The 17,697-nt window shown below is 40.9% G+C and overlaps 1 protein-coding gene across 1 annotated transcript in view; it reads right to left on the bottom strand.

Annotated features, from left to right (window-relative positions):
- LOC149281403 (chloride intracellular channel protein 4-like) overlaps positions 1-14,836 on the bottom strand; it is a 28,307-nt gene extending 13,471 nt beyond the window's left edge. Inside the window, exon 1 of the mRNA XM_089499320.1 lies at positions 14,768-14,836. Coding sequence (XP_089355446.1) covers positions 14,768-14,836 — 69 coding nt within the window. The remainder of the gene's footprint in view (positions 1-14,767) is intronic.
- Between the last annotated feature and the right edge of the window lie 2,861 nt (positions 14,837-17,697).

Below are 17,697 nucleotides of genomic sequence, written 5' to 3' on the forward strand. Positions count from 1 at the left end.
TTGTTCTAATGACTAACAGCGCTGCGGAATCGGCCAACGATTTATAAATAAATATAATGTAATGTAATGACTAAACATTTATGTGTATATATGTATTTTTGCAATGGTTCACATGTAATTGGGGATATCTCAGTTTTGCGGAGAACAATGTTTGGTTTATACAAGGGAAGGAGGTCAAAGGTCTGAGCGTACCCTCTGACAATATGATGCAGGAATAGGGTCAGGTCATCTGGTAGATTTTCTAATATGCTGTGGTGTCATCAGAGAGGATGTTCTAGATAGTTGAAAATAGGGCTGAAACAACTAATCGATAAAATCGATAATGAAAATCGTTGTCAACGATTTTCATTATCGATTAATCGAAACGATTTTTATCGATTATAAAAATTATAACCCGACCTCAAACAGAGATCGGATTATAACACTAGAATCCAGATCCCCCGCAACGCTGCAGGGGACCTGGATTCCCCTCACTGTCGGCCGGTCTCTCACTTCCGTCTCTCTCCCCCCTCCCAGACACCCCTCTGACTCCTCCCCCCTCCCAGACATCACTCTGCCTCTCTACCCGGCTCCGTTACTGACTTCATAGAAGCCTCAGCGTAAGTGAAGGGCAGTAACGGAGGCTCTCTGTGCGCATCGTTTAGACCCCCACCGGCTGACAGAGGATCATCCTCTCTGTCAGCCGGTGGGGGTCTACATCGCACAGACAGCCTCCGTTACTCACCTTCACTTACGCTGAGGCTTCTATGAAGCTGCAGTGAAAGTTCCTGTCAGTAACGGAGCCGGGTAGAGAGGCAGAGCGGTGTATGGGAGGGGAGAGGAGTCAGAGGGGTGTATGGGAGCCACCCTCTCATACACCACTCTGGCTCCTCCCCCTCCCATACGGCACTCTGCCTCTCCACCCGGCTCCCTGGTGTCTTGTGAACCTCCGTGGCTGACAGGAGGCAGAGTGGAGTATGGGAGGGGGGAGGAGGCAGAGTGGAGTATGGGAGGGGGAGGAGCCAAAGTGATGTATGGGAGGGGGAGGAGGCAGAGTGGAGTATGGGAGGGGGCAAAGTGGTATATGGGAGGGGGAGGAGGCAAAGTGATGTATGGGAGGGGGAGGAGGCAGAGTGGAGTATGGGAGGGGGGAGGAGGCAGAGTGGAGTATGGGAGGGGGAGGAGCCAAAGTGATGTATGGGAGGGGGAGGAGCCAGAGTGGTGTATGGGAGGGGGAGGAGCCAGAGTGGTGTATGGGTGAGTTATAGTGGTGTATGGGGGTATTATGAATTTCAGGGCATATAAGGCATATCGATATTAGGCTTATCAGGGGGGCATAAAACATATCTGGGGGTAAAAGGTATATCAGGGGGCTCAGTGGCATATAGGGGGTATAAGGCATATCGATATTAGGCATATCAGGGGGGCATAAAACATATCTGGGGTAAAAGGTATATCAGGGGGCTCAGTTGCATATCACTGGCATATAAGAGGTATAAGGCATATATGGGGGCAGAGTGGCAAGCTGGGGGTCAGATGTGCATAACCGGGGGCAGTTTGGTAAATAAAAAAAATGTAAACAAGGCTTTTTTCTCATAGGTTTTTATTAAATATGAAAAATAGTTAACATATGAATTAATATTTACTAATAACTTTGTATTCAAACCTAGTTTGAGAAACACTGTGTTTGGGTTCTTGTAGCTTTTATTATTATGTCAGTAAAATAAGAAGGTGAATAGAGAGAGGCCATTGTGATAAAGAGATGAAAGTGTAAATTGTACGTTTTTTATTACATTATTTTAAATTGAAAAAAAATTAAATTTTTTTATCCGATCGAAAAAATAATCGGCCAACTAATCGATTATTAAAATAATCGTTAGTTGCAGCCCTAGTTGAAAAGGTTGTGATAGTCTGTCCCAGTGTACGAGAGTGGGTTTAATAGTGTGTGTTGTACATACCAATGGTCTATGTTGTTTTGCAATCCAGGGTGTGGAGTCAAGGGGTAGGTCTATGAAAAATATGTTCCAAGTCAATCCACGCCTTTTCACTTTTCACTGTTGACTATTTCACAATTCTGCCGAGGAATATAGCCACAAGGTTGTCAGCACACTAAGTTTCTGTGAGGTTGTCCACATGGTAACCCAATGGATATTAGGGCCATAGTATAGTATGTTCTAGTGGCTCTAATGTCAGGATGAACAATAATGGAGACAGAGAACATCCTTGCCTCTTATCGTTAGACACTGAACAGTTTGGACAAGACCCCATCAACCCGCACTCTTGCCAAAGGGCTGGAGTACATTGAGGCTAGCCAGGATTCCTTTTTTTCCCCCTCATAATTTTGTTGGTGGCACTGCTGACCAATCTGCAGCCATCTCTTAACTACAGAGGAAGCATATACATTTAATTGTAAACACAAGGATTTCTCCTCCAACAGAAGTCTCTTGCATACGGTTAAACATGTAAGACTTCTTCCTACAGAAATGGATACATAAAAAGGGAGATGGAACCTGGTTGGCATACTGAGTGCATTGTGGCTGTTTAAAAGGTTAAGGGAAGGGTCATGTAACCAAAGAAAAAAAAACATATAACCCAAAATGTAATAAAATTCAAGCCCTCTCAGGTGCCTTCTGCTTTGTATTTTTATGCCAAACACGTTGCAAGGCACCTTTCTGCTATACTGTGTGTTGGTTCCTAAAGATGGAGCCTCCACCCAACTCGAAAAACTGTAATGATTTAACGGTTTGGGAATTTGTAACCATGTAATGAACGCTGTGATCCCATATTTCTTGCCTCTTGAAACATGGTTACACACACCAAACACTAACAGACTGACCATTATATATATATAGGGCTGCAACAACTAATCGATAAAATCGATGATAATCGATAATGAAATTCGTTGGCAACGAATTTCATTATCGATTAGTTGAATCGATTTTTATCGATTATAAAATGAGGGTTTTTTCAGAGCAAATGCTCTGAAAAATACCCCTCGTGTTATAATCCATTTAGTGTGACTTACAGGAGTCACAGCAGCAGTTGCTACTTACAGTTCCTCCCTGCAGTCATTGCGGATTGGCCCGCCCACTTCCCTTTTCCAGTCCCTCCCTGCAATCGCTGCTGGAGAAAGAAAGGGGCGGGGCCAATCGGCAGTGACTGCAGGGTGGGACAGGGAGGAAGAAAGTGCATTTCCTTAGCATCGCCATGGCTGTGACACTCATCTAACTGAGTATAAAATTAATATTTGGGCTGCTGAAAGTTAGGGGAGGTGGGGGTTAACTTAGGGTTAGTTATAGTTAATGGGGTGTTTAGGGTTAACTTAGGGTCAGTTATAGTTAATGGGGTGTTTAGGGTTAACTTAGGGTCAGTTATAGTTAATGGGTTAATTTAGGGGCAGTTGTGGTTGATGGGGTCTTCAGGGTTAATTTAGGGGCAGTTGTGGTTAATGGGGTCTTCTCTTCAGGATTAATTTAATGCTGAGGACTGAGGGTTAATTTAATTAATTTAATAAGGTTAATTTAAGGTGCAGTTAGAGGTAAAGGGGGCAAATCCTGGGGGCAGTGAAGATTAATCCTGTATTTATTTATAAAAGTATTGTGTCTGTGAACGAGTCTGCAAATCTATGAGTGCACTATGGCATATCAGGGGGGTATACGGCATACCTGAGGAGGACGGCGTGACATATCTGGGGGTATAAGGCATATAGGGTATATAAGGCATATGTGGGGAGGGCAGTGTGGCATGTCGGGGAGGGCAGTGTGGCAAGCCTGGGCTCAAATATGCATAACTGGAGGGCAGGTTGGGGAAATAAAAACAAGAAAAAAAATGTATCCTGCCGTTTGTTTTTAACATCCTATGTTACTTTATTAAATAATTTAAAATAAATGAAAAATTTTATATTTTTTATCCGATTAATCGAAAAAATAATCGGCCAACTAAACGATTATGAAAATAATCGTTAGTTGCAGATATATATATACACACCGTATTTGCTCGATTATAAGACAAGGTTTTTTTCAGAGCAAATGCTCTGAAAACTACCCCTCGTCTTATAATCGGGGTCGTCTTATAATCAGACCTCAAATAGGTCTGACTATGAGACGACTAAGATCCAGATCCCCCGCAGCTGTAGGGGACCCGGATCCTCCTGCCCCCCCCCACTTACCGGTACTTCTGAGTCCCCGGTGTGTAGCTGGGGCAGGGTGTAGATGTCTACGCGATTCGCGTAGAGAACTTCCTCTGCAGCAGGAAGGAGGTATGGCTAGCAGCGGGGGTTGTCTGCATCCATCGCGCAGACCTTCCCCGGCTGTCAGAGATCAGAGCGGTCTGATCTCTGACAGCCGGGGAAGGTCTGCGCGATGGATGCAGACAACCCCCGCTGCTAGCCACGCCTCCTTCCGGCTGCAGCGTAAGTGCATGGGATCTACACGCTGCCTCGGCTACATGACAGGGAAGTCAGAAGCACCGGTAAGTTTGGGGGGGGGGCGGGGGAGGGAGTGTTAAATGGGGGGCATAAGGCATTTCTGGAGGCAGAGTGCTCTATGAAATGCCTTTTAACCCCCTTAATGCCACTCTGCCTCCAGAAATGCCTTTTTAACCCTCTATACGCCACTCTGCCTCCTGAATGCCTTAAACCTCCCTATATGCCACTCTTCCCCATAATATGCCTTTTAACCCTCTAAATGCCAGAGTGGTATATAGGGGTATAAGGCATTTCTGGAGGCAGAGTGGTACATAGGGGGTCAAAAGGCATATCATGGGGCACAGTGGCATATAGGGGGTATAAGGCATTTCTGGGGCAGATGTGCATAACTGGGGGGCAGGTTGGAAAATAGAAGGAAATAAAACCAAAATATTTTTCTCAATCATAGCTTTTATTAAAAAAAAAATAGTTTAGATGCATTAACATTTACTGGTAAAACTTTTTTCCTATAGGGTCGTCTTATATTCAGGCTCTTTTTTTCCTAAATTAATATTCAGATTTGGGGGGTCGTCTTATAATCGAGCAAATACGGTGTGTGTATATATATATATATATATATATATATATATATATATATATATATATATAATTATTTTTTTTTTATTTAGTTTTTTTAAATGTCGCTAATGACATCCAATTCATAAAATGCTGGCCCTTCACCAGAGCATAATGAGAGCTGCACTCAAGGGCTATGGAGTACCTATAGGTTACCTATTATGTTAACAGATAAAGTGGGAAGTAAATGACCCAATGACAGGCTGCAGAACTTTTCCATTCATAGATAAAGGGTGTATCGAGACCAACCTACCAAAGTTATTAAAAACAAGGCCAGACAAATGGCTATATAAAACACGGAAAACAAACGATTATATAGGGTTTAGTAACACATAATGTGCAGGAAGCCAGTTTCCATTAATCCCACATTGTAAACCAATCAACTCAAATAATGGTTCTTTGTTAGAACATCTGTTAACAAATGAATTTTGCAGAACGTTAAAGATGTCATTGGGATTAAAGTTACAAGGGTTTAGTAAATTATTTACCACTTCATTTTCAAGAAGTGTCCATACATTTAATTGGAAAAAAAACTGAGACTACTATAAATAAATCATCTGCCACATACGTACTTTTTTTTGAACTTTTAAGGGTAGGTTTATCGGTAAGTTTGTGTGTCTTTTTACTATCCGTCCAGCCAGAGGAAGCAGTGTGAAACAGAGTAGGAGTTTTGTAATTAGAAGCTAATGATGTCCTTATAAAGCATGCCAAAGTTGTAACATACAGGTACAAGGATATCTACTATGTACTTCTCTATGGTATTTTCTGCTTTAAAGCCAGATCTCATCATATCAAAGATGTTGAGAGTTAGACTGTTTACAACATCAAGGACCAAACAAAAAGGTAAACATTGCTAGTGATGGAGGGATAAAATACACCTCTTACTTGTGTTTAGTGCATGTATGTATATCATGGATTATTAGATATAACTTGTGCTTACCAAATAGCAAGCCAACATATGGTAATTATTGTATATTGGAGCAGTTCATAGCACTGAATTTGGATATGGCAAATCTGGTTACTTTCCCTTTACCAATACTGCCAAGATATGTGCTTTATCCTTCACAATCACATGGATACAGTAATTAACCAGCAAGTTTTCTCTGCACCAAAAAACAGACAATACATAGAGAGTTCAACCACAAAAACATGTACAAAACGCAAAATTCTGTATTTCCCCAAATGCTTTGGTATGTCCTTTAAATGTACTGCAATAAAGTGACTTTCCTGTAGGACTGCAGAAAAAAATACTGCTTGTGTACAGCATCAAAAAAGCTCTCAAAAGAGAGATTCATTTTTGTTGTGTCTTTCTGTCTCCCGCAAACAGCCACAGCATTGTTATACGCTGTAGATGATATCTTGTTCACCCTGGAAACTTCCTTACGAAACAATAAGAACAGAAAAGACCACACTTCATAGGTCAGGCCACCCAACAACCAAAACAGACTAATGGTAAAAAACAGAATAAGGGTGACTGCATCATCTGGCACGTGCAGCTGCAGCTTCAGGCCAACCATGGATATCTCCAGTTGGCCCCTTGCGGAGCAAGTTCTGATTTGCACAGGATCTAAATGCACAAACGCATTTCCTCTGCACACAGACATATTACACCCAAGTGCGATTTTATTTAATAATAATAATAATTAAAAAAAAACATTGATCATAAAAAACATAACATACTTTTTTTTTTTCTTTTTCCCATAATCAGACACGGTTTCGTAATTATGAAGCAGTCTTATACTATTCTGAGAAGGGGCATTTCATTAAACACCATCCACTGGGATCATATATACAACACAGTTGGATCCAGTATAATGCATTACTCAAGATTACAAGATGTTGTCACATTATTATTAATAATAAACTGGGCTGTTTACTTTATTCAAATAAAAATAGAAAGTAAGACCGCCACCACAGATTTCATTATTGCATATGTTATACAACTTACTTTAAATTACTTTACTCACTGTTTTCACCCAGTGTAGCAACATTTCTGTTACTGACAGGTTCTTTAAACTTTCTTACTTTTAGGTAATATCATCTGTTAGGAAACACCTGCAATAAGCTGCCAAATACTTAAAACTTCCAATATTTGCTATACTCAGTTGAATGAATCTCTTGCTAGGGTTTTTTTTTTTTTTTTAATTTATTTTTTTATTAAAGCACCCATGACAAAAGGTGTAGGGCTGCAACAACTAATCGATAAAATCGATAATGAAAATCGTTGCCAACGAATTTCATTATCGATTAGTTGAAACGATTTTTATCGATTATAAAATGAGGGTTCTGAAAAATATCCCTCGTTTTATAATCCGTTTAGTGTCTGACTCACAGCAGCAGCTCCTACCTACAGTTCCTCCCTGTAATCACCGCCGATTGGCCCACCCACTTCCTTTTTCCAGTCCCTCCCTGCAGTCACTGCCGATTGGCTGCAAGGAGGGACAGTGAGAAAGGGGCGGGGCCAATCGGCAGGGACTGCAGGGAGGGACAGGGAGAAAAGGGGGCGGGGCCAACGTGCCGATTGGCCCCACCCATTTCCAATACCGTCAACATGGCTCAAGAACTCACTGGCGAGTATAAAATTTATATTTGGGCTGCTGAAAGTTAGGGGCAGTTATAGTTAACCCTTATAGTTAGTGGGGTTTAGGGTTAATTTAGGGGCAGTTATAGTTAGTGAGGGGGTTTAGGGTTAATTTAGGGGCAGTTATAGTTAGTGGGGTGTTTAGGGTTAATTGTGGTTGATGGGGTGTTTAGGGTTAACATAAGGGCTGTTATAGTTAATGGGGTGTTTAGGGTTAATTTAGGGGCAGTTGTTATTAAATAAAGTTAACTTAAGGTGCAGTTAGAGCTAAAGGGGGGCAAACTGAGGGGAATCTAAATCCTGGGGGCAGTGAAGATTAACCCAGTACTTATTTATAAAAGTATTGTCTGTGAACGAGTCTGCAAATCTATGAGTGTACTATGGCATATCAGGGGGGTATACGGCATACCTTGGGAGGACGGAGTGACATATTTGGGGGTATAAGGCATATAGGCTATATATCTGGGGAGGGCAGTGTGGCAAGCCTGGGCTCAAATATGCATAAATGGGGGGGGCAGGTTGGGAAATAAAAACAAGAAATGCATTATCAGGTTTTTTTATTCTGCAGTTTGTTTCTTACATCTTACGTTACTTTATTAAATTATTTTAAATAAATGAAAATTTAAATTTTTTTAATCCGATTAATCGAAAAAAAATAATCGGCCAACTAATCGATTATGAAAATAATCGTTAGTTGCAGCCCTAAAAAGGTGCAACAAAACACCATACATGCAGTGCGCCAGGATATGACATCATATCGGCACACAGCACAGTAAACAGCGGCTATGGAAGTAAGCGGTAGGGTGCTGCTGAGTCAGGCCTCAGAAGGCATGTAGCCAAGTTAGATATCTTTATATGGGGGGCATACTGCAAGGATCTCCCCATACATTTGCAAAAGAGACAGCACAAACTTTTAAAAGGACCACGCAGCTAACATATGCATTAAAATTCTGGAGTGTCCTTTTAATATATACCACACTCATATCTTGACAAGATTTTCTTTGGTCTACAAATCAGAATAACACAGAAACTAAATAAAATTAGATACGTCAAAAACCAATGTGTTTTAATTTTGCAGAAGATAGAACACCACATGACCACCCAAACTCTCATAGACTTCCTGCCCCCACTGAGCAGGTCTCACACTAATGCTTTAACCACAAAAATCCAAAAAAGCTGATGCAATCCCTCTGCAAGATTTTCTGTCTGAGGCAGAAATTTAAATAACACCTGTTCCCAGCAGAACAATTACAATATGACAGTTACGAGAAAATATTGTTTCATAATGAGCCGAGACGACCAGATGGGATTGCGTTTGGTTAAAGAGCAGTCCTGCGGTAAGCTATATATGTGGCTCTTTTTTTCTTAGGTGAATATGCCATGTTTTAATTTTCACTCACAAATATAATGACATTTAGAACATCTCTTATTTGTTTAAAACATGAAATACAGAAGAATGTCAATACTTTTCCTGCGGCAATGACCACAAAAGGATTTCGGATAATATATGTGGATACAATTAATCTGGCCAAGAGAAAAATATTGATGAAAGAAAGATCTTTTAATTATAGGTTTAACCCTGGACTTTTCCTCCCGTTATGCAATTAATCTGGCCACAAAATATTAGGGATCTTTTAATTCATTCACATTTGGAACCCAAGTCTACCATATCCTGGCTACCTTCTCCTACCAACAAAATGTCCTCCAGGAAGAGGTTATTAGAACACGGTGGCACAGTAAAGAAAGGAGTGGACACCCCTGTGGCTAGAGGTTCATAATAACTACTTTATATCTACCGTATTGGCCCAAATATAGGCCGCACTTCCCCCCCCCAACTTTAAGTCTTTAAAGTGGGGGTGCGGCCTATAATCGGGGTTTAGCCCAGGGACGTGCAATTCCTATCACCCGCCACCCGAGACATGCAGTTCCGGGCGCGGGCGGGTGTTTTTTCCCCCCCTTTTATTTAGCCCCGCTACGGGCAAGCAGCAGGGTTAGGATCCTCCTCTCTGGCAGCCGGTGGACGTCTGCGCGATGCACATAGACAACCTCCGCTGTCGGCACTTCCGCCGGGGCTTCTATAACGGAGCACCGGCGTGACATAGCCTTCCGATGCTCCAACGTAGAAGCCCTGGAGCGCTTGAAGACACCTGTATCCTCCTCGGGGGCAGCCAGTGAACGTCTGTGCGATGAGTGCCGATAACTTCTGCTGCTGACAGAAGTGGCGAGCAGCGTCAGAGGTTGTCTACGCGTATACGTCCACCGGCTGCCCCCGTTAGACACCAGGGAGTCTGGGGATGCATTGGTAAGTCTGGGGGGCATAGTGGCATATCTAGGGAGCGGAGTGGCATATCAGGGGGGGCAGAGTGGCTCATCTATAAGTAAGGTGCATTATGAAGGGGGGACCTTAAAATGACTATTGCTGACCAACTGCATAATAGATACCAAAATTGTTAAAATACATGTATTCCAGTTTATTAGGTAAAATACTGTTTTACCATTCCACTAATGTGTATTTTTTTCTTTAAAAATAAAATCTTTAAAATAGCACCAAACTTTAAGGGTGCGGCCTATAATCAAGCCAAAACGGTACTACTAAGATTTACTTACTTTACTAATCTTACTGGACACTGAGAGGGGTAACCACCATATCAAGCTTTTACTAGAGGTCAGCACTAACACTGCTCATGGTGGACATTTACTGGGGTCTGTGGTGGACAATTTATGGATGCTCTAAGGACTTTCACAAACCTTGCCAATGACACTGGTATCCTTGTACAGACACTTTGCTTATCTTTGGCTTTTACAGCAGGGTCCTTTTGGATGTACACCCTGAAGACATAGGCACTGATTTGCATTAATGAAGAATTTAATTATACTCCTTTTTAAAATTATTTCTCTATTCATTGTGAAGGGCACCTGAAAGTTTCTTAAATATAAAGGGCTGAATTGGCCCTGTATAAAGCATAATTCAATGTGAGGAAACAGAAGAAATGTTGCTAATTTAGAGATAGATTATATAGGGACAGCCATACCTTTGGTGCATCTAAACACATTGGCATTAATAAATAGTGAATGAATGAGCAGAAACACAAGTCAGCAAATAAATTCATAGTTACGATCCTATGTGGCTGTAGCTAGCTGACAACACCTCTAAAAGGTTGCATTACATTCACCTACAGAGAGCTGTTTTATATTCACTTTCGAATGAATAATAAACAGTTTCTTTAGGGCAGACAGAGAATGAGCTGTTTAAACTTTATTACATAATGATCTCTGTAAAAAGTTGGCATGAACTCCAAAGATACTTTGACAGCGCTACATGAGCCGTTGGACATCTCAGTGTTACTGAAAAATAAAGGACTCATTTTCAAAGCAAAGTCTCACAGGGGGTTATTCATTAGACACAGAATTGTTGATAGTCTGGGACTGTCCATGAGGCATGTGTCTAGGGGCCCTGGGAGCCCATTGCTTTAATGGACAATGCCAGGTCATTGACACCGGCCGCATAGCCATACATATACTCTTAAATATTTATGGAAGATATGGTAATACATACTTTATATACAGAGAGAGTGTATGGCCTACCGGGTCTGAATAAGCATTGCTAACATTAAGTATAATTCAACGTAGTTCAGGGGCACTATTTTGTTTAGAACTTAAAGGTTGTTGAATGTCACCAGTGACACGAATGATATTTTAAGTGATGTCTGGCCTGGCAGGAATAGTGTTAATAGGCCAAGTTTTCCAGACACTCCAGTATATGGGAGAGGAAGACAAGAGATTATGGGTGGGAGCATAGCAGAGGAGGGAAAGGAGAGAGGGAACAAGAACAGAAGTCAAGAGAGCGTGAGAGAGGAGGGGGAAGAGAGAGGCAGAATATGGTATGGGGGGAGAGAATAAAAAGGACATTGTGGGGGGAAGGGAACTGCATGTGCAGAGGTCATTTATGGAGGGATGTACTAAACTACCAGTTCTGGTAAAGAAGAAAAGAAGCTTGCAGCCGGGTATCCTACTTAATCTCTTCAAATGTTGCCTGTCACTGTCCCTTACAAAGCACGGCTGCATTTTGCAGAGACATGAACAAAACAATTAAGCTCCACAGTGGGCATCTTCTGTAAGGAGGGTATAGATTACTTGTAAATAAAATGTAAGATGTCGAAAATGTTATTTTACTTTAGTTTTTATTTTTCAGAATTTCCTGTGGATATATAAACTAGACTGAATCTGGACAAGCCAGCACGTGGACAAAAAAACCCAGAACATATGAGATGGCAACCCTGACCCTACAAACACAACCGCAATAGTTGTCTTTGGAGATGGTGCGTATATATGGAAGAATGCCACAGATCTGTTATTAGACCCCAAAAGGGGTAAATCTATTTGGATTGAAACAAAAGTCTATGATGTCATACTACTATGACAGCCAAGAAATTCCCAATAGTAGACAGCCAAGAAAATTGCTCATGTTCCCTTCAAAACAATATCGACAAGAATCATCAAAAAAAATTTGTTTACTCTGGCTTTGCGAAATACCAATATTTCTGTACATTCTGTCTATGCAGTTCAATAGGAAATCTGCTTTGAAATCCAAAACAAAGACAGCAACAAACAGCCATTCTTGAAACTAGGCAATTATTCTAAAAGCAGAAGACCCCGTACTTCATAAACAGAGCTGTTGAAGTCACATTATTAAAGTCCTATGTGTCTTGCTTGGCATGACTGTGGCACCCACCTTAAACACTTTGCACACATCAAATTTGAAGAACTCTGGCAAGGCAGAGGTTAATAGCATATCCCAAGAGTACTCTGCTCCTGGCAACCAACCCCTTGAGCCTTAAAATAACATGATTATTTTCCAGAAAGATTATTTATTGGATTTACAAACAGTAATGTTCATGGGCACCACTGTGGCAGAATTTACATTGCTACACGATTAACACTGCTTTCCAGATCTAATTATTCCCCCCCATCAAGGATTGAAAACATCAATACTTTAAAAGAAAAACACTTTAAGAGCTGAAACTGTATTAAATGTTTATGTGATTATTATTTTCTTTAGAATATTCCCAAAACCATATACCACTAGATATCTACCGTATAGAGTGTAAACTTGCGAGCAGGGCCTTATTTACCTAATGTATTGGTCTGTCAATTTTAGTTGTTTCGTACCCTTATGTATTGCAAGAAGCGCTGTTATTTGCACCATATACATAAAATATAATTGACATTATTATTATTAATAATAATAATAATAATAATAATATGCTACTTTGGTACTGAAACACCAAACCCCTTAAAGGGACGCTGCACTCCTATTTATGTTAAATTCATATTGAAGTATGTTTTGCACAGACCCAATGCCTTTTACTGCTTACAAAAAAAGCACATATGTTATTTCGCTACTAGAATAAGACAAATTTGACTCCTGGCTCACATTCCCCCTCCCACTGCCTGTCCCTACTGAAAGCAGGAAGCATACTTTGGTATGCTTCTTATACATAAGCTGTATGCATGAAATGAATGGGGGAAGAGGCAACAATTTGAGCGTATTATAGGTGAACACTGGCTCTTCTCCCTCCACTTATAAGATAGCTGTGGTGCACATGATTAAGTATGCTCCCTGCTTTTATTAGAGATAGACATGAAGAGGGAGAATCAGACAAAGACTTATTATCTATTGAGAATTTTTTTCCCTCAAGGTTTTTGGAAACCACCAAAATCAACTTCCTAAAGCTAAACTTTATAACCTAGAAAATACTGAATCCAAAAATGTGCATCGAGCTTGTATTTCGGGTATTCTAATAAGAATAAAAGTCACATCGCTAGACTAGCTTAAGCAGAAAATTAAAAAAATATATATATATTTGGGAAGTTCTTCTACCGTCATTTTTAAATATGTAAAAAAATACGGGAATATAAGGGATGTGGTGAAAGAATATATCTTTGGTTGTTTCCGCCAAGTGGAAAATATCCTGATACATTCCCTCTCTCCCTTTAGTTCCCGAGGTGCCTGCATGAACATTAGATTCCCTAAAGGCTTGGAGCCAATTAGGTTTCGGAGGAGAGCACAGTGTTATGATGAATTGCCACGCCATAGTAACAGTGGTATACACGCCCCATGGCGTCTTTACCAGCACCAGAGGAGAGGCCAATCTTCCTACCCTCTAATTATTTCATTTATATACCAACATCATATTCTGGAGCGCTGTACAACGGGCTTGAAAACTCCTGATTGTGACGCTGACTTTACAGATTTTTTTGCTAAATTTTAAACACTTACAGAAGTGCAATGTTAAAAGTTGCTAAAAAGGTATTCTTCACAATAATTATACCAGATGGTGTATTGTTAGCAAGATTTAGATTTGTTCCAATGAGAAATAACAGCTGGCTCTTAGATAGTTAGATGAGACATATGACATTTTATTTTATTATTAGAGAGGATGAAAGAGAAAAATAGGACACAGGATCCCCCCAGAGCAAACTCCCAGTGTGTGGTCTGAATAAATAACATAAGGACAAAAGAAGCAGTGATATCAGGTCATCTGAAAGCATCCATTACCTCCAGCTTTCTGTATTTCCATAGTAAAAAAAAACAACCTGATCTATAAAATAGAAAATAGGACAAGGCAGTGACAGTCTGACTTGAAAACCCTTGTTACACAAGACATCTTCAGTAATTCTGCATGACGTCACACAGACTAAGAATAGAAGGGATTGGGTCAATCAGACGTCCAGTGTGATCGGTTACCAGTAAGCACGTTTTCTGGGGAGTAATAAGGATGACATCATGCAGATCCTGCCATGTCTGCACCAGCCTGCTGTGAATGTGATGGGTGGAGGCAGCGTTTACCGGTCCCCTCTAAAACATCTGAAAAGTATACAGCACCACTGCTAGGGAAGATGGGCTGCCTGAATTCACTGCGACTCCCCCCATGCCACTCAGTATAACAACTTACAAGGGATAAGGCGAACTTCACACACGTGCACACATCATAGATCACCGTAAGCCCTATCATGTATCAGACGATGACCTGCAGCAGGCTACTGATGGTGATCGCCACATGCCGCCCCATTACCAATTGAAATGTGATCGCTGGGTTTGTACCAAACCCTGTCCCAGGGACCCATAAAGAGAGCAGAACACAGAAAGAGCGGCTGCTACTCACCTTCACAAAGAGCTCGATGAGGTTGTCTTTGTCCTCTTGCATTCCATTCTGTGGCACGGACAGAGACATGCTGCTCCCAGTAACCCTGCTGCTGCTCCCAGTCACAATGCTGCTGCTCCCAGTCACCGTCGGCGCTATAGTGTAAAACAGCCAACTTCTTTCCTACTGGGCTGCTCCTTATTCACTCCCTCCCCCTGTTTTCCCTCTTACTCCTTATCCTTGTTTGGTTGTATTTTCTTGTAATGCCCACTACCTTAACCCTCTCTCTTCCCTCTATAAATATGTCTATATCTCTCTCTCTCTCCAGCCTCTACACTTTGCTCTCCCCCTTTCACTTACCACTTATTGTCTTGCACTCCCTATCTAGTATCTTCTTTGTTCCTTTCTAGGCTGAGTCTCCCTAATTCTTGCACCCCTCCTTCACCCACACTGTGCTTCTGATGAATAAGCTTTTGGTACAGCACACTGTCTAACGGGACTTTACACAGAGCTCAGGAGAGGAGAGGGTGGAGAGAGGGAGAGCAAGAGAGAGGGAGGGGCAGCTACAAGAAGGGCAAATGGACTAATTAACCATTTCTTTCTCACAATATTGATGTATATTTATATTTTCCCTTATCGAGCGCTAATAGATTTACTTAGCTCTTTACAGTTAACGTTATAACAAAGGCGGGATACAATATGTATGAATGCATTAGGAAAGGAGGTCCCTGCCCCATGGAGCTTACAATCTAGGTTGTTGATGCTGCAAAAATAAGTCTGTTTTGATTTGAGACCGAAAAGAAATTTCATGAAACTACCCCAATAAATAATTCAAATTTTTCTATTACCATACTTCCTCTTTATTTGAGGACACGTGAAAATGCGCACTGTGCAATGTTGTATTATTCCCTAGTAATGCTGCAGTATGCATTTTTCATAAGTAGTCGCTTTAAGGAGTTTATACTGCTGTGTGATAAACTGTAATATGATGCAATAATATGGATATTTATAGTATAAAGAAAAAGGAAATCACTTCAGGGATTACTTTACTGTAGGCACGTATTTGAGTAATCCAACGGTGCAGATTTTTTTTAATGTGATTGTTTTAAGGGGTATAAAGTAATCCTATTTGTCAATCCAAATGCTAACAGGGACAGCCATGTGTTTAGACCTCAGATGCTAATAGCGGGCCTAAGATATACATTTTGGGTTGCAGAAATGCTGGAAACCACTCAAAACTGTGAATGTACTCATGCAACTATTCACTAATGAAACAGTCTCATCAAGAGTAGATCTGTGGTGAAAAGGCGCACAACCATGTCATAAAAATTTGTGCATCCAATATTTTTGGGGGGATTTTAGGCCATCAAAAAAACACCAAACAAAATTAACTCACATTCGAAATAGGGGTATTGCATCCATAACACGCGTATGTATATGTGTGTTACAGAAGGAGATTGGGTTAAGTTGGTTTGGTCATGCGCGTGTGACACTTTTATACATGTCCCTGGTATGTTTAGGGCTACAAGAGCTTTTGTGGCAGCTGCTGCCTTTCAATTCCACAAGCTATCCCAGCTCATTTGATGAGAGGATTTTGTTGGCAGATCATTATTTATTATTGTCATTATTACTTAATAGGTGATTTTTAAATTGTATAAATTATCATTGGGACTGGGACTGGCCCAGGGTCCCCGGGTGAATGAATGCCTCCCAAGATCTCAGATTTTTTTTTTCCTCAGACAGGGGAGAGTTTTTTTGACGTGCCTACTCCTCGCTCACTTTCCACCTTTTCGCTGCCCACTTTCCAGGCTCTCTGGTGGAGAGATAAACCTCCACCTCTCTGGTGGAGAGATCCCCTGCATGTGGATAGCCCCACTCATTAGGAAGTCACTGCCCCAGAAGAGCGAGAGCTCCAAGTCGCCTACCCTGGGATGTTCCTAGTTATGCATATAAAAGCTGAGCTTAATGGTAAAACAGGCTAGGTCAGATTTTGAGGAGAACAGTCAGTTTAAAGTTAAGGAGGAAGGGACAAGCTGATTTCATAGGAGGTCACATTGTATTGCTGAGGTGTGCCTTTAAGTCACACGCATGACTTCTGGAAGACACATGCATGTGGAAAGCCGCCAGCCTCTAGGCCAAAGACATTAGGTGCACAAAGTGCTGCTAGCCAGGTAAAGGCCGACTGGAGCTTTGTTTATATGAAATGTCAGCATCAGTCTAGCCGGGGAGGATGCGTACCAAAGGCAGCATGAATGAAGAAGACTTCAAGATTGACAACAAGAACACAAAAAAATGGAACGCAAAAAATTGTGCTTAATATATATAATATATAGTCTGCTTCTAACCTTTATAATTACTATAATACAATCATAATACTTCAACAACACATGTAAAGACAATCCTAGGGCACTACTCAATGTATGAAGTGATTTCACTGTTACAGCCATTACAAAATGACCTAAACATTTTAATTACACATTAGCTAGATAATCTGTTAGCACAATTCTGTAAGAAAAATATTTACAGTTCTTAGAAAATGTTGGCTTCAGAGAAAAACAGTAAACTATGGCTGCATTGTTATGCACATGGAGAGAACATGTTACTTACCAGAAAGAGAGACATTCTTGATCAATATAACTTATCCGCACATAGACTAGCATAATTAATACCACCCTATACTTACAGTGCCTAGCAAAAGTATTCACCCCCTTGGCATTTTTCTGATTTGGCTGCGTTACAACCTGGAATTAAAATGTATTTGTTGGGGGTTTGTATCACTTGATTTACACAACATGGCTACCACTTTGAGGATGCAAAATATTTTTTATTGTGAAACAAACAAGTAAAAACACAAAAAAACTAGAAAACTTGAGCTTGCATAACTATTCACCCCCTTAAAGACAAGTTTTTAGGGCCATCCGTCATTCCTTCAATCCTAACCAGTTTCCCAG

This window comes from Sceloporus occidentalis, unplaced genomic scaffold (assembly GCF_023333645.1).
Source record: "Sceloporus occidentalis isolate IW3139 unplaced genomic scaffold, rSceOcc1.0.p SCAF_133, whole genome shotgun sequence".
In the NCBI taxonomy this organism is placed as follows: Eukaryota; Metazoa; Chordata; class Lepidosauria; order Squamata; family Phrynosomatidae; genus Sceloporus; species Sceloporus occidentalis.